The 18,650-nt window shown below is 41.3% G+C and overlaps 4 protein-coding genes across 5 annotated transcripts; 1 reads left to right on the top strand and 3 right to left on the bottom strand.

Moving 5' to 3' along the window:
* Positions 1–1,084: 1,084 nt before the first annotated feature.
* LOC130717838 (actin-1-like) lies at positions 1,085–4,465 on the bottom strand. The gene is made up of 4 exons (XM_057568217.1): positions 4,424–4,465; positions 3,426–3,819; positions 1,722–1,820; positions 1,085–1,176 (listed from the first exon to the last, which is right to left on the bottom strand). The coding sequence occupies exons 1-4, from the start codon at positions 4,463–4,465 to the stop codon at positions 1,085–1,087; spliced, it is 627 nt and encodes a 208-aa protein (XP_057424200.1).
* LOC130728907 (serine/threonine-protein phosphatase 7 long form homolog) lies at positions 4,012–7,434 on the top strand. 2 transcript variants are annotated; one of them, XM_057580486.1, is made up of 4 exons: positions 4,012–4,313; positions 5,031–6,063; positions 6,134–6,894; positions 6,987–7,434. In XM_057580486.1, exons 2-4 carry the CDS (start codon positions 5,040–5,042, stop codon positions 7,320–7,322), a joined length of 2,121 nt encoding a protein of 706 aa, XP_057436469.1. In that variant the 5' UTR covers positions 4,012–4,313; positions 5,031–5,039; the 3' UTR covers positions 7,323–7,434. The 2 variants fall into 2 exon arrangements, with proteins under 2 accessions (XP_057436469.1, XP_057436468.1); XM_057580485.1 differs by lacking the exon at positions 4,012–4,313 and having other exon boundaries at positions 4,846–6,063.
* An 87-nt stretch (positions 7,435–7,521) lies between these two features.
* LOC130728909 (uncharacterized) lies at positions 7,522–8,485 on the bottom strand. Its single transcript, XM_057580488.1, has 3 exons — positions 7,962–8,485; positions 7,768–7,869; positions 7,522–7,686 (listed from the first exon to the last, which is right to left on the bottom strand). Exons 1-3 carry the CDS (start codon positions 8,322–8,324, stop codon positions 7,567–7,569), a joined length of 585 nt encoding a protein of 194 aa, XP_057436471.1. The 5' UTR covers positions 8,325–8,485; the 3' UTR covers positions 7,522–7,566.
* Positions 8,486–8,649: 164 nt separating this feature from the next.
* LOC130728908 (uncharacterized) lies at positions 8,650–10,679 on the bottom strand. Its single transcript, XM_057580487.1, has 4 exons — positions 10,414–10,679; positions 10,013–10,323; positions 9,068–9,930; positions 8,650–8,962 (listed from the first exon to the last, which is right to left on the bottom strand). The coding sequence occupies exons 1-4, from the start codon at positions 10,614–10,616 to the stop codon at positions 8,777–8,779; spliced, it is 1,563 nt and encodes a 520-aa protein (XP_057436470.1). The 5' UTR covers positions 10,617–10,679; the 3' UTR covers positions 8,650–8,776.
* Positions 10,680–18,650: the final 7,971 nt, after the last annotated feature.

The following is an 18,650-nucleotide window of genomic DNA, read 5'->3' as shown; positions in this document are numbered from 1 at the left end:
TTGGCAAGCTTGAAGGATCACAAGGTAGAGGCTTCGTTGAGAAGAACTAAATAGTAAACCAAAATGAAAGAGTAATGAGCAATGCATACTCAAGTTTTAAAACAATAATCCACAACTAAAAAAGCAGTGCAAAATTTTAGTTGAGCAAGACATACTGCATCCATTTTCAATCATATTCAAGTCGTGGAGACAATATGTATACATAAAGGAGAACACATGAGAAAGAGATGATATAGAAGCATTATTTTTAAAACATGAGTAAATATGCAAAAAGATGACATTAAAAAACTTAAGGCTGCAAGGAAACCCACAACCTTCGTTCATAAAAGCTTATGATTTTCCCAATACCAACATCCACTCTCTATATGTACTCATAGAGTTGCATTTTATAAGTGTGAAAAATACAAAAGACACTCAAGAATTTCACACCTCACTCTTCAAAGCAGATGCTGAAGTTCCACGATCAGAAGGAACCAGGCAAAACAGAAATATGTGATAAGAACCAGGTTACCAAGAGTAATATGCTATCATAAGGAATAAAGAGTCCGCTAATAACACCCAATCCATAACATCAAATAGACATAGAATGATAGACACAAAATGGCGGCCTAACTAGATTTTGGTGGTTACAGGCGAAGTTAGATAAATATTACACAGCTTACTGACCAAGAAATACAAGCTATCATAGTTTTATTGAACCAAATAATAAGGTAGTTGTAACTGATGTTTCAGAACTTCATCCTGGTTCACTTGTTTAAATGAACTCCAAATAGATGCTTCATTCTCTAACCTATATAGTTCACACACTCTAGACAACCAAACATATATAGGATAAAAAATGATAATATAGACACCACTCACACTATTCATATACAATGTAAAAACCAAACAATGATAGAATCAAAATCAAATTCAGAAAATTAGACCATCAAAGCATATCAAGACTTCAAAAGTGCAGTAATGGAAAAATTAAATAAGTAAACCCATGGGCTAGTTTCCAGCTGTATAGAAGTTTCAAACATGATTTTTAAGTGTTAGCACAACTCTGTTTAAAGCAATGGAACCAGATTTACAATCAAAACATTTAATATAACCTATGTCTATTCCTCGCATGATCTTTATATACTTCAACCCTTGCAGTAACACTGTCCCTTGAAATGAACTTTACATGTGAATCTGATAAGTACATACCAAATTGATACAAACAACCATTGAATAAGAAAGAAAACTGATTTCATTGAAGTAGCTGAAATCCAGATCAAGGATCCTAGCCTCTTAGGAATCTGGATAAGTACATACCAACTTAATACAAATAACAATTGAAGAAGAAAGAAAACTGGTTTCATTGAAGTAGCTGCAATTCAGAACAAGGATCATAGGACTCTGGTCTATACTATTTTTACCGTTGAATGCCCGTGGACTAACATGCTAATAAGTCTACAAGAGAGTATGAAAGCCTAGAAACAAATTCTATGAGCATAATCTGAACATTTATCTCAACCAATAAACCTTCTATACAGAGTTCAAGAAAATATCATTTCTATATAGTCACTTCCTAACATATTCCTTCCACTTAATTTCTCTAACGAATGTCGCTCCGGCTCTCACTCGTACATATATGATGAAGTATTTATTGTCTTCAAAAGCAAACAATGTAATGTAACATCAACAAGAAGGCAAAGTTAACAATGAGAAACAATAAATTCTCCAGTACTGAATACCTGAATTCTTGAAGGGTGATTTTCCAAGTCTTGCAGAATGCAAAATTTGTATGTTTTGATTGATTTTCTCAGTTACCTCCTTGTGGTCATTACGCAACTCTGCACAGAACATCAAAACCATGAGAGATTATAGCCCTTAGACAGATCACAGAATTTGCAATTTTTGTTAACTCTTGGCTTCCAAAATACAGTTATGACAATTTGGTTTCAAATTGAACTAGTTGATACTGTAACAATTTTCCCTCACATGAACTTCTATCATTCATGTCATTGGGCTATGAACCATCTGTTTTCCATTGCCCTTCTTTCTCTGCAATATCAACATCATACCTAAATGAGTGTTTAAGTAGTTTGACAGTTGAATTAACTTGGTAGTTGGCGAAATAAGTATTTCTGAGGGGTATATACTCTTGTGAATTTAACTAGGGATAATTCTAACCTAGCAATCTTGGATAGTATTTAACCAAAAGAAACACTGAATCATTATTTTTACACATAGACCATCAGTGCTATTTTTACCCAGTATTCATAGCTAGTAGCATCAAAATTTTCAGCGCAAACTTAGGGTAATTGAAGATGCGTACCTTCAAGACGGTGTCGTTCGGCACAAACAGCTGGAATGTCGATACCGGAACGAGGAAAGCCCTAGAAAACGAAGCAAGCATCATGAATGGAGAGTTATGCAGAAGAACGCATGAAATTTATGGTGAGATAGGATGTGAGAAGAGAAAAGAGAGGACCTCAGAAGATGCGTACCTTCGAGACGGCGTCGTTTGGCACGAACAACAGGAAGGGTCTTCGCGACGGCGTCGTTGGTGCAGGAAGCTCCAAGTTAAGCGACTTCCATCTTCTTCCTCCAAGTGTTTGCAAACTTAGGTTTTTTCCGTGATTGGTTGAGTTTGTGCGTGTTGGATTTTCAGTGTTGTGTGAGGGACTTTTCACAACGGTTGTATTATACCCGATGTGAAAAGTACTTTATTAAAATTTCAAAAATGCCACCGCATTATATTTCACATCGGTTGTTATATCAACCGTTGTAAAAAATGTTTACTAATTACTTTCCACATCGGCCATAGCATCAACCGATGTGAAATCTCTCACTAAAGTTCCCTGTAATTTCAATTTTGCCACCGCTTTATCTTTCACATCAGGTGTTTGATCCCCCGATGTAAAAACTCTGATGTTAAATCTATATTTTCTAGTAGTGTATAACTGACATTTTAAGGTCGTTGTACAAGTATTAAGAAATAACAATTAATGTTCTTGTTTTATTAAAATTACTATGTAACTTCCTATTATACCCTTTATCTCTCTTATTAATTCTAACTTTTCAATTTTCCCACCACCAATAAATGAAGGGTACAATTGATAAAGTATAATTAATGCTCTCTTGAACTTTGTAAAGTGACAGATAATTATGAACAAAATCCAGCTAGAAATAGTGTCAGTTATTTTGGAACGGAGAGAGTACCAACTTTCCTATTTTATCCTTTAAAGTGTACTTTTATCTCTCCTCATTTATTGTGCTGGTAGGAGTATTGCATAGGAAAACATCATTTAATGTTGCATTGAAATTCTAAGTGAACAGTTATTTTGAAACAAAACTTTTAGTCAAAAGTGTACAGTTATTTTGAAACGGAAAGAGTAAAATTTTTGGAACGAGTGAAATTAAATAAGTAAATCACGAATTGCGCGCTAGCTTACCAGTTATACGTCCACTTGCATACAATGAGAGAACAGCACCGTTGGATATATACATAGCAGGGGTACTAAAAGTCTCAAACATGATTTTAGTCATCTTCTCACGGTTATCCTTAGTGTTTAAAGGAACCTTGGTTAGAAGAAGAGGATGATCTTCCGGGGAAACACGAAGTTCATTATAAAAGGCATGGTGCCAAATCTTTTCCATGTCATCCCAATTGCTCACAACTCCATGTTCAATTGGGTAATTCAGAGTCAGAATGCCACTTCTAGAGTCTGCCTCATCACCAACATATGTATCTTTTCGAGTCATGCCAACCATCATACCCGCATGTTGAGAGCGCCCCACGATGCTGGGAAACACAGCACGCGGGGCATCATCTCCGGAAAATCCACCCTAAAAAGTGAAAAAAAATTCTCATATTAAAAAATAATCATAAACGATGGATACAAAAAGATTAAGGAAATGCTAAAGCTTTATGCACGATGACAAGCACGATGTCTAAAAAAAATATTTTTAAATTAAAAAAATAAAAGTTGGATCATCCTTTGCAACTCCACCCCCCACAACCTTCTTCCACCGGGATTTGGGTTTAACACCCCACCCATTAGGCCCCCCGCCCCACCTTGGGGGGCGAAATTACCAGAAAACCAGTTGATTAAAAACGGTAAATGATTACCCGACTCTATAACGGGTAATCATTTACCGATCGTGTTTAAAACATATAAACACGACAGTTTGGGTTTTGAAACCCATTATTTCAAAACCCAAATTTCCCTCCCTCAATCGCATCCTCTCTCAAAGCTCGGTTCCACCACTTAAATCATCTCAAGGTCGGTTCTAATCATCATCAAAGCTCCCACAAAGACCCATTCCATTACATTCAAAAGGTAAGTTTTGATTTCAATGATTTTCACATTTGAAGTTTGAATTAGGTCAATGGTTGAACACTAGGGTAGTTGATTGATGATTAGAGGTAGGTTTTGTTGTGTTTTGTTGCCTGAAATTCCATGAAACGAGTACGAGCACGAGTGGGGTGCATTTGGGTCTGTTTCTGGGTTTACTGTAATATCGGAAAATCAATTTCCGATATGATAATGGAAAATGATTTTCCGATATGGTAATGGAAAATGATTTTCCGATATGACAGTATGACAGTGCAGACTTCCAAAATTTATTTCCAATATTTAACCATGGCATGTATTTAGCTTCCAGGATTACTTTGCTGATTTGTTGAGAATTGGAAAAGATCAAGATAGATTTGATGTGTTGTGATTAGGAAAGTTGTTTATTGTTTATTGTTTATTGGAAAAGATTAAGCGCTCAAATCATATGCTTCATGTGTTGTAATTAGGAAAGTTGTTTATTGTTTTTGTTTGCTTGTGATGATGGTTGCGGACCTTAACACAGCTAGAAATTTAATTTAATCACATTCACATGCAAACTAACAACTAATTCTCTATATTTTCCTTTTCCTATGGTTAGTTGCTAAACGATTGATTGGAAATTTCCTGATTAAGTTAAAAAATGACTCAAATGATATGCTCATATGTGAAAATGCTTTACTTATTATGACAAGTATTGTTAAATTTGTTTGTTTTGCACAGATAGCGAGAATGAAGGGCGGGAGGAAGAGGTCACGACATGCTTCTACTAGTGAGGATCCAGCGGATCGACACGAGCGCTTGCATGCTTCTACCAGGCGCGGCGACCATATTGCAGCCACTCAGGCGGTAGAGGCTTCAGCTCCGTCTCCATCCCCATCTGCTACTCCGGTCGAGGCTCCGTTAGCTACCCCGGCTCCATCTGCTACTCCGGTCGGGGCTCCGTCAGCTACCCCCGCTCCGTCTGCTACTAGGGCTCCGGCTGAGCTGGACCCTGCTCCGTTGTCTCCGATGGCTGAGTTACCTCGTCAGGAGACATCTTCTTCTGAGCCTAGTGGCGAGGAGTCTTCTTCTTCTTCTGAGCTTAGTGGTGAGGAGGAGGAGCCTCTTATTCTGCAGGAGGAGATTGATGCTGCTGATGTTATGCCAGATGTGGTGCCAGAGGGCGGTGCAGAGGGCGGTGCGGATGACGACCTCATCCAGAGGGTGGCACCGTTTCCCGGGGGGCCTGAGGATCTGTCGCTTCTTGCGCATTATCCTGACCACAAGGCTCCTTGGACGTGGCAGGCACTTCTTCGCACAGACCCGCGGTACGTGGACCGTCGGACATTGAGGGTGGCCACTGTTGGGGGAAAGGTATGGAACCTCCCCTGTGATGGCGATTCAGAGGCCCACACACATGTGCGACAGCTGCTGCAGCAGACGGGTTTGTATCACCTGCCTTGGTGCGGGTTACCGGAGACAGACCCAGCTGTCGTACTGGCCCTTGTTGAGAGATGGCATGAGGAGACGAGTAGCTTCCACATGCCGTTCGGGGAGATGACTATCACCCTGGACGATGTGTCTACTCTTCTCCATCTTCCCACAGGGTCGAGGTTCTACACTCCGGGCAGAGGGGAGCGAGACGAGGTTGCAGCGCTCTGCGCCCAGCTCCTGGGAGGATCTGTTGCTGCTTATCTGGCTGAGTTTGAGGCGGCGGGTGGCCAGAACATTCGGTTCATTACTCTGAAGACCATGTACACGTCTGCTATGGATGGTATGTCTTAATAATTACTTTATTTTTAGAGTATTATTAATAACTGTTAACTTAATTCATTTCATTGTAGGGGGACGCTATGAGGATGCTGCTAGGATCTGGCTGGTGAATCAGCTTGGTGCCACCCTCTTTGCCAGCAAGAGTGGTGGTTACCACACTACTGTCTACTGGATCGGGATGCTTGAGGACCTCGGTCGCGTGTCGGAGTACGCGTGGGGTGCGATTGCGCTGGCTTCGTTGTACGAACAGCTGAGTCGTGCATCCCGCAGGAAGACAGCGCAGATCGGTGGGTTCACCTCCCTCGTGCTGTCATGGGCGTATGAGTACATATCCAGCAGCGTCATTATCAGGACGGAGGTCCCCGGCTACACACAGGACCAGCCTAGGGCGCAGCGGTGGTCCACGTCTCGGATCGCGCATTCCGGACTCGATGAGAGACGAGTCATGCTCGATGAGCTTACAGTGGATGATATCACATGGACCCCTTTTGAGGACCATCGAGATGTTCGACCGCGGGATCCCAGGGCCCTCTATTCCGGCTACATCCGGACACCTTACGGCCGGTCTGTGAGCCGACATCTACCAGAGCGGGTTATGCGCCAGTTTGGCTTCATACAGGACATCCCTCGACACCCCTCTGAGATCCAGACGACGGGGTCCCTTGCTGAGACCACAGATGCTGCCTATGCTGAGTTTGAGCCGCACCTCTGCCCTCAGGGGATACCTGCTACATATCCGGGAGAGGCGGTGGAGGGTTACATGAGGTGGTATAGCAGAGTGTCACATGTGTTCATCATCCCTGAGGATAGGAGGGAGGAGCTTAGTGCCGTGGTAAGTTTGGATTCTAAACTTGTATATTATTTTTATTCATTCAATTGTGATTTTTGTTAATGAAATTATTTTTGTATATTATTTTTATGCAGTCTGCCATACGTAGGGGTGTGGAGTTGTTGGAGCAGTCCCTGGAGGTGCCAGGTGCTCTTGCTCCAGGGACACAGCCCCGAATCCTCACGGAGAGGGCGCTCGATCTCTTTCGACGGAGTTCCTTCGTTGGTACCCAGGGAGTTGCCTTTTCTGCTATTCGAGGAGCCGCAGCTGCGGGAGGCAGAGCTCGTGGAGGCAGAGCTCGTGGAGGCAGACCCCGTGGAGGCGGAGCTCGTGGAGGCAGAGCTCGTGGAGAGGGTGATCCTGGAGAGGGTGTTCGTGGAGGTCGAGCTCGTGGACCCAGAGGTCGCAGGGGGCGGGGTCGGGGAGAGTGATTTTATTACACTTGTTATGTGGGATCCATTATTATGTATATGTTAGGACTTTTTATGTTATGTTATGACTCTTGCCTCGTTTTATTTACATGTGTTATATTTTTAGTCTTAATATTATGACTCTTATAATGAAAAAAACAGAAACAACGACAACATATAAATAATTCAAAGCATGTAGTAATCCATGACAATAAGTTAAACGGTTACACAACCAAATTAAACATAAGCAACACCGAAAACAAAATTATTCCTCTGTGATATCGATGAAGTCATGGGGTCCGCAATCTTTTGGGAATACCTTCACTAGGTTGGGCAATGTTATATTAAGATAACAAACAGTTCCTCTAGGTGCAAACACAGCAACCTGCATGTGAAATGTATACTTTAATTAAACCATGCTTAACTGTCCAAAAAATGAAGCAAGTTTCATGTTTAGGTTTCAGACCTTTTGGAGAACGAGAACAGATCCAACAGTTATGTCATTCGCAAATTCACTGTGAGTAAATGCCTTGCGGTGGATGCTAGCATCAACAGCACCCGTGGGGTCCTAAATTTTTGAAATCGTTTGAGAAGTAAATTAGAACGGTTAGTCAAGGGGGACCAAAAGCAAGGCCTTACAAAAGCAAGGACAAGACATACCTTGAGGGTAACTTTCGCATCTCCAAACCCATTGGGAGTGCAAGATTTGATAACAGCAACAACATTCTCCACCCTCTCAACGTTCGCTGTCAGAGAGCCCAGCGGAGTGGCTATTCCCCACTCTTGCAGGGCTGATAGCCAAGCATGTGAGTTGAAATCAGGATCGGTTTCGGTTGATCCATGATCTAGCACACGCCTCACGATTTCCTGGGTCGGAATGAGTGGTGTGTTAGGGGTGGATCTACGGGCATACATGGCAGCCTGGATGGCGCCAGCCGGGCCAGGAATGAGAGGACGAGAGCTGCCAGAGTTGTTGCTTTGACCTTTGCAATGGCGGAGGAATGGATTTGGGTCTTGTTCCATCGTGTAGAAAGAGGAGTAATAAGAAGAGGCAAGACACAATAGACAGGAAGATGAGGAATGAAGAGTAAGAAGAAGAGGCAAGACACAACAGATATTTATAGCTCAGGCGTGCGGTCAAAACATTTAAGGTGTACTGGTGGATGGTAGAAGAGTGGTTGGGGCTGGTGGTTGAGAGTAATGTCAGGGTTGGTGGTGGAGGGTAATGAAAATGAAAATGACAAGAGTACATCAAATTAACATTACCAAAAGTACATCAAATTAACATTACCAAAAGTGCATCAAATTAACATTACCAAAAGTGCATCAAATTAACATTACCAAAAGTACACGCATGAACCTGCCAATCTACGATGATGTCTAGATTTTCATCATTAACAACAACCTGTGATAAGGGCCACATTCTACCAAATTACAGAGAGTTTACAAATTAATATTACACAATACAAGAACATTCAATCTGTGGTGATGTCCACATAGTCCGCATGACCACTAAAAGCACCAAGCCAAGCTTGGAATTGTGCATCATACATGCCTAAACGTGGACCATATAGGTTGCGCCAGTATTTGGAGGCAAGATCACTGTGCCATTCCCACTGGGGAGCAATAGTCGGCATAGGATGTCCAGGAGTTAATTGGAGCTGCATTTTAGAGAATAACCATAAAATTAGATAACTTCCACATACAAAAATTAATCGACAAGCTAGTAGGCAACTAAAATATTAGTGTATTTGGTCAAAATATACCTGTACCCAGTGATTTATCACATGTCCAATAGCTATAACAGAATGCTCATCTCGTGGGCCGGCTCCTATCAGTGGAAAGTATGTGTTACAACCCATAGAGGATAATGATACGAGAACCAATTGGTACTTTGTGGCAACAAGGTATCCCATCTCTGGCAGTTGAAACCATTTGTCAGGGGTGGCCGGGTCACCAATAGGAAGAGTGAGACGATTATGTAAGCCATAAACAACATCTGTGCCCCACATCCTATTATACATTACCACATTGGTCTCAAGTTCTTGTATCAATGTAGCCCTAACCCAAGGCCAACCGTCCTGACCGGCGGAATGCCCCATTAATGCAGCAATGGATCTATAGCCACAGTTACCATCATCCTCAACATCTGTAATTGTGCCAATATATGGATGGAGAAAGGCTGGAAAGTTACACATGAAATGGCTTGTATCAGACTTCTTCACACGCTTCTTCCTCTTTGCTGGTTGTGAAGACTTCTTTTCCTCTTTAATCTTCTTGTCTGTAAGTTCAAACGCTGAAGGATCACGAGTCAAGGATCCTATTGCTCGACCCTTGGGTTGTTTGCTCTCTTTCAACTTAGGAGTGCGGTTGGACTTTATCCGAAGCTCAGGAGTACATAGTGTACTCCTTTCAGGACAATATATCGCTTGAAGCTTCCTCCTTACCATACTCTGCCCTCCAGTATCCAAAGAATGGAAATAACGTGTCAGTGCCTCAACTTCTGGGTGCATCTCTCCATGGTTTAGTCCGCAAATATCTGAGCTGCCAGTATCTGCAACAGGTACATGCTCCCAACTTAGGCTCTTCCAGAATGGATGAATGGCCTCGTACGGAATCCTCTCATAATCTGCAAGTTCACAGACATGTTACATTGAATCACAAATATAAATAATTGGAAGTAGTTGAGAGGAGAGTGGTTGACCGGTAACCTGCAAGTTGACAACCGCAAGGTAGTCCATGAGTCTCTCTCAATAAGCAATCGCATCTGCCGCCGCAGGCTCGCATTCTTGTCAGTTCAGCATCAATGAGTTTCAGGCATTTGATTGACACAAATCCCCTAATATTTGTGTAGAAAGGGGTCTTGAAAAGGTGATCAATTTTATTCATACTGCGCTCAAACGATGCTACTATCTCAGTGTGGCGATTGGTGGTCAAACTATGCGACGCATCCCATGATGTGGCCAGGTCACCCTTACTGTTCCGCAACATCAACTTCAAGCTGGCATGTGCACCTTCAGCCCTGCAAACCAACAACGCACATGTAAGAATTAATACTGTAATAATCTATGAAATGAAATACATATAACAAGTCATAACATAATTTTTGTACCTGTTACTTGTTGTTGTTCCAAAATGCATCACATGATTTGTCCATGCCTTGGCAAATTTCTGCTTGTGGACCAACCATGTAGTAGAACAATAAGTGGCAAATTTCAACTTGTGTTTATGCTTGCACATGTTAAACAATTCAATCCAATGAGCTTCAAATTCTGGAACTGTTGGAGCATCTACCAATTCGGCCCACTTGTCCATAACCTCTTGAGCAAAATCATCCGTGCCAACATACTCTTTGCACTTTGCCAAAACACACTTGTTGATGTGCCACAAGCATATTAAATGGGTGGTGGTGGGAAGGCTTTGTGAAGCAGCACTCAATAAAGCAAGATCTCTATCCGTCACAATCACTCTAGGCAACCTGGATTGGTCGGAAATCAGAGACTTCATACACTCCAATGCCCAAATGTAGTCCTCTGTGGTCTCACTGCCAATGTAACAGAATGCTATTGAGTATGTTTTATCCGTGGAGGTCAGGCCAACAATCTCGAGCAAGGGTAGTTTGTATTTGCTGGTCTTGTATGTGCAATCCATGATCACTACATATGGGAATGTGTTGAAAAGTTTGACGGCATTCGGATGAGCCCAAAATATATCTCTAATCACTTCCGATCCGGGTTCATTTCGTTCGAAGTGAACATACTTCTCACCGTCCAACTTCTTCAGCAAGTATTGTATCTCTGTCAGTGACCCACGAACGGATTGTCTGAACCGCTTGCAAACACCATAAATTTGTTGGATGGTAGTCAAGTTTGAAGGATCTTTTTCCTTCAAGGACGCCAACATCTTTCTAGGTGGAACCCAAGTCTTAGCCTGATTTATCACGTCCTCCTTCGCCTCACTATTCAGTCTACCAGCGTAATTGTGGCCAATTAGTGACTCAGCTGCGAGATGGATGTGTCTACCGTCCATCACCTTCAACCACCAACCTTTATCATCTTTCGTACGTCGTCCTTTTAGCCTAAAAGGACAACCTGTCTTTTGTGTTGACGTTCCTTCAACAAGATCCGGTTCTCTGTAGGGAATATACGCACCATGCTTCTCACACCCCAGAATGACATATTCTTTTCTTCCCTTCGCACCACTATCAGACTTTGTTGTCACCAAAACAAAATTATTTGCCATAGAAATGTCGCGAACCCATTTCATAAGATCATCTTTCAAAGGGAAACGCTGTTTCAGGATAAACAAGGCATAAGGCATAAGGCATAAAACAAGGCATAAACAAAGCAAACAAAGCATGCAAAAATTTGTGCAATGAGTACCTGATCAGTATGATACAAATGAGAGACATCTATAGATATAATCGGAGGTTCAGCTAGTGATGGTTGCTCCTCTGGATTATCATTTTCCAATCCAGCAGCATGTATCAATTGTGATTCACCAAAGAAAAAGGACTCTGTCATCCCTGGAACAAAAACGGTAAATCAATAACCGACCCTATAACGGTAAATCAAATTCCGGTATAATAACGGTAAATCATAATCCGATACATTAACGGCAATTCATTTACCGATTCGATTCACGATTCAGCAGCCTAAATTACCAACTTAACTAACTAAACTAACTACTTAAACTAACAACTAACTACTTAAACTAACTATAAATAAAGTACCAAAGCTAACACCACTTACCAGAAGTTAAAAGCTTTCCCTTGGTGGTGGTGGTGGTGGTGGTGGAAATGTGGAGATGGTGGTGGTGGTGGGAAGGTGAAATGTGAGGGAGGAGTGGAGTAATGGTAGAATAAGGTAGTTTGGGCGAGTTATGGGGGGCTGGTGGGGGGTTGTTGGAGGGAGGAGTAATGGTGGAGGGGTTGGTGGAGGGAGGAGTAATGGTGAAAAGGTGATCAAACTGCCAGATTACCAATCGGTAAATGATATACCGATATCAATATAAGAATCGGTTAATGATTAACCGATATTGTTCTTCGTGTTCTGGGTAATGGGATAAAGGTGTTCATACTGAGGAACAATAACGGTAAATCATTTACCGATTGTTATTTTGACATCGGCAAATCATTTACCGATGGGTAGTTTTGGAATAAAAAAAAATGCTGGGGCGCGTAGCCTAAAGGGTGGGGTGCCAAACCCAAATCCCTCTTCCACCCAAAGCCCTGACGACCGCACCATTGCGAGGCGGCCACCAACACGACCCAGACTCCACCGGGCTCCCCTCTCCCTTTTCAACTTTCACTTTTCGGTTGCACACCTTACCTCCTCCGCTCTCGTCGACGTCGTGAGCCAGGGCTCATCTTCCTCTTCCTTCTTTTCTCTCAATTCCCCCTCCTCCTTTTCTCTCATTTTTCATTTTTATAATTTATTCCTGTTCAATAGAATTGAAGCTTGCAATCTGAACTCTTATGTTTCAATTTGATTGGACTGTAAAAAAAAAATTTGATTTCTTAATGGTTCTTAGGAGAGTCACCCTTACAGGGTCTAGGAGTTTTAATCTTCTTCTTGTTTGGTTATTTGGTTTGGCCTTGGGGCTCTCTGGAGGTGGCGAAGGGTGATGGCCGATGGGTATATCCAAAGGCTTCTCACGGTGACCAGAGTGGGTTTAGGGACAATACAATGGAAAAGAAAGTGGAAAAGGAAAGTTAGAAAATGAGCGATAAAAATTAGGGAGAGGAGAGGGATGATAACAGACCACAAGTGTTGTCTATTGAAATTCATGTCGTGTCTCATCGTGCCTATATTAATCGTGCCAAATAGCGGGACTGAAAGATAAATTTTTGTTTGATATATCAGAAAGATAAATTGCACTCAACAGGAATTGATTCTTGGATCCCCATACCCAATTCATATGTCCCCAGCTCCTACTTCTTGAGCTATCCTACGATTACACTGAAAGATAAATTGCCATAATTTATCCTTTTATGCTCTGCGAGGATTTGCTAGAATATTCATTTATTCCCTTAGTAGGCTTTAGTAGGAACAATCTATTAAGGTTGAAGATGTAGATTCTGTCATTTGATTTCTTCTTCAAATTCTTTCTTTAATTTGCTGATTCAGAAGTTCAATTTCCAGCAAGGAAACCTGCATCTGATCCTTTTATCCTTTTATACAATACATTATAGATTATTCATTGTTTGTTGCTATCACTGTATTGTATAAGCTTGTATATCAATCTCTTCTTATACATTAAAATGATAGATTATTTAATCCACCCCATAAATAATGAATAAGGCATGATAAGAATGTGATGTATAAGTTACATGAAAATATTTAACCAAGCACCACCACCACAACCCTCCACCACCACCATCCTACACCACCACCACCACTGCCGCCTCCACCATTACGCTCCACCAGTGTCACCACTGCATCGTCATCACTATCGCCACCGCCACCCTCCGCCTTCGCCGCCACCACCACCACCGTCGATGTCGCCATTGCGACCGTCACCACCACCACCATCCACCACTGTGTCGCCGCCTCCACCACCCTCACCTTCATTGTCATTGCTACCACCATTATGTTCAACCATGATCCACCATCACCACTACTGCCACAACCATCTTTCTCCACCGCCACCACCATCATCACTATCACCTTCCAACACTACCACCACCCGAACCACCACCGCCCTACAACACTGCTACCGCCACAATACGTACTCTCCACCAACACGATCTATCACCATCACCTTCCACCACCATCACCGCCATTGCCATCGCCACCATGACCCATCATCACCACTACCACCTTCCTCCACGCCACCACCACTCAACATAACCACTGTCACCTGTACAACCACCACCACCATAACCATCACCACCATCACCCCAACACCACCACTATCACCAAAACCATCTTCCAACACCACCTCCACCCGAACCACCATGGCCACTGCCACCAGCACAACACTCTCCACCAACACAATCCACCACCAAGACCACCCTCCACTGTCATCGCCATTGCCACCACCATTAATTATCGCACGAACCACCACCACCACAACCACCACCTTCCATCACCGCCATCACTGCTACTGCCGTTGTCCTAGCCACCTTGGCCGCCACCGTCATTCTTATCACCCACTAACATCATCCTCATTTTATAATATCTATCATTATTTAGTATTTTACGAGATAGATGTTTATATTAATTTAAATGAAATGATAAGTTATACAGTGTATGATCAAATGTTGTATATTATTAAATTTTTATCGGACTTAATACTATCAATCCTTATACTATACAACATAACAATTTCAAACAGACTCTAAGTTGAATAAATAACGCAAAGAAAAAGGTTTTGCTTTTCTTTTTCCCTGTGTGCACTCTAAGGTATCTATTTCAATAAATATCTATTATTTCAATTTCCTTTTTAATTTTTATAATCAATTATTTCCAAGTATTAGAAGACTGAGTCGAGTTCAAATTTAAAATAGTTTTTTGTGAATAAATAGTATAAATTTAATAGAGCTACATCTAATATTTTTACATAATATTTTATCAAATACTAAATGTAAGATTTTTTACTAAAAAAATTAAATATAAGAAAAAAGTTTTGCTTTTCTTTTCGCGTGCGGTTTGATGATTTTAGAGGGGGATATGGTGTTTGAGGGGTGAGGCTGTGGTGCTCGTTGGTAGATGGTGGGTGCGATGCAGCTGTTTGGTTCTATTCCTGTCGTCATTTCTCATCTCTCTGCAAAGGGTGTTGAGGCTACGTTCCCTTTTCGGCCTCAACGTCTTCTCCTTTGGCGGATGCTGCTGCAAGACTGGTAGTGGTGGCTTGGTGTCTGTTTGGGCGCTGCTGTTTGCTTATTTACCGTACAATTTCTTGTCTTTTACTAGTTTTATGTTTATAATATTTATGTTTTCTTTGAGGTTGTTTCAGCTCTATGGTGCTCTAGCAGGTGGGTATTTGTTGTTGGGATGAGTTGGGCTAGGTCTCTATTTTATAGATGTTGTGCGGTTTGATTAAATCCCGTTACTTGTCTTTGTTTTTCGACTTCAAATGGGTCTTTCCCTATTATGTAGATATAGGGGTTTTGGTTTGGCTTTTAAAACATGCTTGTGTGCTATTTCTGAGGTTCCAAATGAGCCACATTGTTGCCAACCATATAAACCAGCCCCCACCCTTCCTATCCCTACCATCACACCCTGACGAATGTTGCAGAAAATGATGAATGTTGCAAAAAATGAACCTTCCCATCTTCTGATAGAACCATTGAAACGCCTAGCCAATTGTATAGTAACATCCATCTTTTTATCTTTGATAACTGTTGGATCGCAAGAGGATAAATCGGAGATCATCACATTGGGCTTACATGAGCACACCAAAGTGGATTAAATATCACATCATTTACCTAAAACCTTAAGGCATTAGGTGCATGGGTCCTCTCACTTATAAAGTGTTCATTACTCCTCTAATCTTCCAATGTGGGACTTCTTACTCAGACTTGACATCCCAACAATCTCCCCCTCAAGTGTGAGTCTATCTCAAGCGGAAAACCTCCAAATACTTGCCCCGCTGTTGGATCTCCATCAACGGGACACGCCGCCTAGCCACCATTTCAACACAAAGAGCCGTCACCATGATCGCACTAACAATCGGCTTTGATACCACTGTTGGGCCGCAAGAGGCTTAAAACCGGGGGTATCGTCCACATTGGGCTAACATTAGCAAATCACAAGTGAATTAGACGCCACATCTTTCACCCAAAACCTTAAGGCATTAGGTGTATGGGTCATCTCAGTTATAACGTGCTCATTACTCCTCTAATCTTCCAATATGAGACTTCTTACTCACACTTGACATCCCAACAATAACTTCAATGCTTTGTTGATTTCGACACAATAATTGCCTCTTCGAGAATTAGAGACTATTTCTTGTTTATCAGATTTAGAATCATATTTTGTGTGGCTCTTTGAATCAGCATTGTGAAGAAGACACAATGTACTACTTTGACCAAGTTCAATCAACATTGTGCAGTGGTAATAGAAACAAGCTATATCTTCCTGTGATGAAGAATTCAGTCATGGATCAAATTGATGCTCCTCTCATTGCCATCCAGAATTCAAGAATCAACAAATTTGCCATTATGTGTGGGGGATTTTGTTACTGTGTCAGAGGTAACTCATTTTAACAATGAAAACTCAATTTTGATCGAAGAAATTCAGTGCCAAATAGGTGTTGGATATACAGTTTGTGCACATATGCTGTTAATGCTGTTAATTCACAAGGAGTTTGTAAAAGAGCTTCATAGATAGGAAATCTCTTCAATAAAATTATGTTTGAACTTGGTGATTCTTTAACGTTGTTTAGAATGTGTTTGTAAAATTGCTACACAAATAATTGATGTGATTTCTGGAACATCTTCAAATGAAATTCACCATTATGATGACAAATGGTTGACTGGATGTCGTTTTGTTCTCATTGTCACACTAAATGCAATGTTTGCACTTTTCGTAGCTGTTATTGCACCTAATGTTTCGGAAAATTTTATTATGATCATCTAAAAACTTGTGTAAGGTTGCACCAAGCACTTTTGACCCACTATTACAGGTTTTTTTTTTAAAAAATCAAAATTCATATTTTCTTAATTAAACATTTATCTTTAATAAATATTTTCAAAATATTTTTTTCCTTAATATGTTCCTCTTCTCTATCCCTTCTTCACCAAAACCCATCCCCATCAACAGACTCATCATCAAAACCCAGAAATTCATCATCTTCATATCTTCCCCCATGATCTTCATCTTCTTCTCCATAGTATAAAAAAAACCCAGTAAAACAACTTCACCTCACCCAGCAAAAAACAAATTAATCCCTCTTAATATATAAAAAGCAAATTACAGCCATCAAAAGATAAAACAATTACAGCCTCAAACCACCATGAAATCAGCGCAATTCATCACCAACTACTAATCCATCAACACCCAAAACTACCGCCAATCCATTATCCAAAAAACGAGCTCAAACTAGCATAATCACATAGATAGAACCTTGACAAAATACATGTATTAATATACCCAAAACACCCATAAAACCTAGAAGAGAAGAAACGCAACACACAAAACCCCAAAAGAGAAATAAATCCAAAACACATAGAAATCCCAGAAGAGAAATAAACCCAAAACACATAGAAATAAACCCATCTGCGCCTTCAAGCTCGACGAGCATGTTTCCATGTCCCGCGAGCTCTACCTGAAATCCGTGGTTCCAATCGGCGCGCTCTACTCCCCCTCTTTCCGGTCCCCAATTTCGCGAATTCCTCTATACGATTCGCACCACTGTTCCTCGTCGAGAGGGTTATCGCTTTAGATCTGGCTTCCAAAACGGCGTCGCAGACCTTTCTGGCGATGGATTTTTCGCACTCCATGTGGAGGCTTTTTCTGGGTTGTTTGTTGTATATCATGAAGAACTCAGCTTCTAAGAAGTGATTCAATGGGTTCAAAAAATTCTGTCAATATTTGGGGGAAGCACACCATTGGATAAAGTCATTAGAAGATCAGATTAACCTTCATCCCCCCCCCCCCAAAAGAAACTCAGAAACGTGGGAAACCCATATCTTCAACCCAGCAACCGCAAAAATCCCTCTCCCTACCACAAAAATCGCAAGATCAAACTAGATCTTGCCACCATCTAAGCCCTTCCACCATTTTTTCTGGGTCGTTCTTTGAGTTGCAGAAGAAGAAGCAGAACCGGATTTGGCGAGAGAAGGAGGGGAAGAAACGCGGTGATGGGTGCGGGCGGAGTCATCATGGATCTGGATCTGGGTCTTGTTCTGGAAGTGGATACAGGGTCCGGTGGTGGTGTTTATGGCGGCTTGCGGCGGTTGATGGGTGGGAGAAGATGATGGGTTGAGGAAGGAGGAGGATAATTTATTCACTAATTAACCTAATCTTTCATTAACTAATTTACTAATATATATGTTTTTTGATTTTTTTTAAAAAACCTACTAAACCTGCTACTGCAGATTAAAAATGACATGGTGTAACCTTACACAAGTTTTTAGGTGTGCATAATAAATTCCTCCTAATCTTTCAGGCTTCTATGAAGCTAATTTTGAAATTTCAATGGTAGGAGCTGTGGTGAACATTGTTAATTAATATTCCCATGGTAGGAGATAGTGATTCTGGTTCTTTCTCAGTTGATAGGTTGGTAGATGTTTGTGGGTCTCGTTATTAGTGAAATTTTGTCAAGGAGGTTTGAAACCACCGCTAACATTAAAATCAGCCATTGCTAAACAAAGAATTGTTTTTAGCAAGATCAAACTCTTTG

Source organism: Lotus japonicus, chromosome 1 (genome assembly GCF_012489685.1).
Source record: "Lotus japonicus ecotype B-129 chromosome 1, LjGifu_v1.2".
Lineage (NCBI taxonomy): Eukaryota > Viridiplantae > Streptophyta > Magnoliopsida > Fabales > Fabaceae > Lotus > Lotus japonicus.
This window is presented reverse-complemented; position numbering and strand designations above follow the sequence as displayed.

Coding starts and splice junctions, on each gene's coding strand:
- LOC130728909 (XM_057580488.1), bottom strand. CDS start 8,324: ATGGAACAAGACCCAAATCCATTCCTCCGCCATTGCAAAGGTCAAAGC. Junction 7,870..7,961: donor ATGCGAAAGTTACCCTCAAG/GTATGTCTTGTC, acceptor TCAAAAATTTAG/GACCCCACGGGTGCTGTTGA. Junction 7,687..7,767: donor CTGTTCTCGTTCTCCAAAAG/GTCTGAAACCTA, acceptor TTTCACATGCAG/GTTGCTGTGTTTGCACCTAG.
- LOC130728908 (XM_057580487.1), bottom strand. CDS start 10,616: ATGGACAAGTGGGCCGAATTGGTAGATGCTCCAACAGTTCCAGAATTT. Junction 9,931..10,012: donor TTGCGGTTGTCAACTTGCAG/GTTACCGGTCAA, acceptor GTGAACTTGCAG/ATTATGAGAGGATTCCGTAC. Junction 8,963..9,067: donor TGATAAATCACTGGGTACAG/GTATATTTTGAC, acceptor TCTAAAATGCAG/CTCCAATTAACTCCTGGACA.
- LOC130728907 (XM_057580485.1), top strand. CDS start 4,965: ATGCTCATATGTGAAAATGCTTTACTTATTATGACAAGTATTGTTAAA. Junction 6,064..6,133: donor GTACACGTCTGCTATGGATG/GTATGTCTTAAT, acceptor ATTTCATTGTAG/GGGGACGCTATGAGGATGCT. Junction 6,895..6,986: donor GGGAGGAGCTTAGTGCCGTG/GTAAGTTTGGAT, acceptor ATTTTTATGCAG/TCTGCCATACGTAGGGGTGT.
- LOC130717838 (XM_057568217.1), bottom strand. CDS start 4,465: ATGCACCCCACTCGTGCTCGTACTCGTTTCATGGAATTTCAG. Junction 3,820..4,423: donor CTCGTTTCATGGAATTTCAG/GCAACAAAACAC, acceptor TTCACTTTTTAG/GGTGGATTTTCCGGAGATGA. Junction 1,821..3,425: donor TGCAAGTGGACGTATAACTG/GTAAGCTAGCGC, acceptor TGTTCTGTGCAG/AGTTGCGTAATGACCACAAG.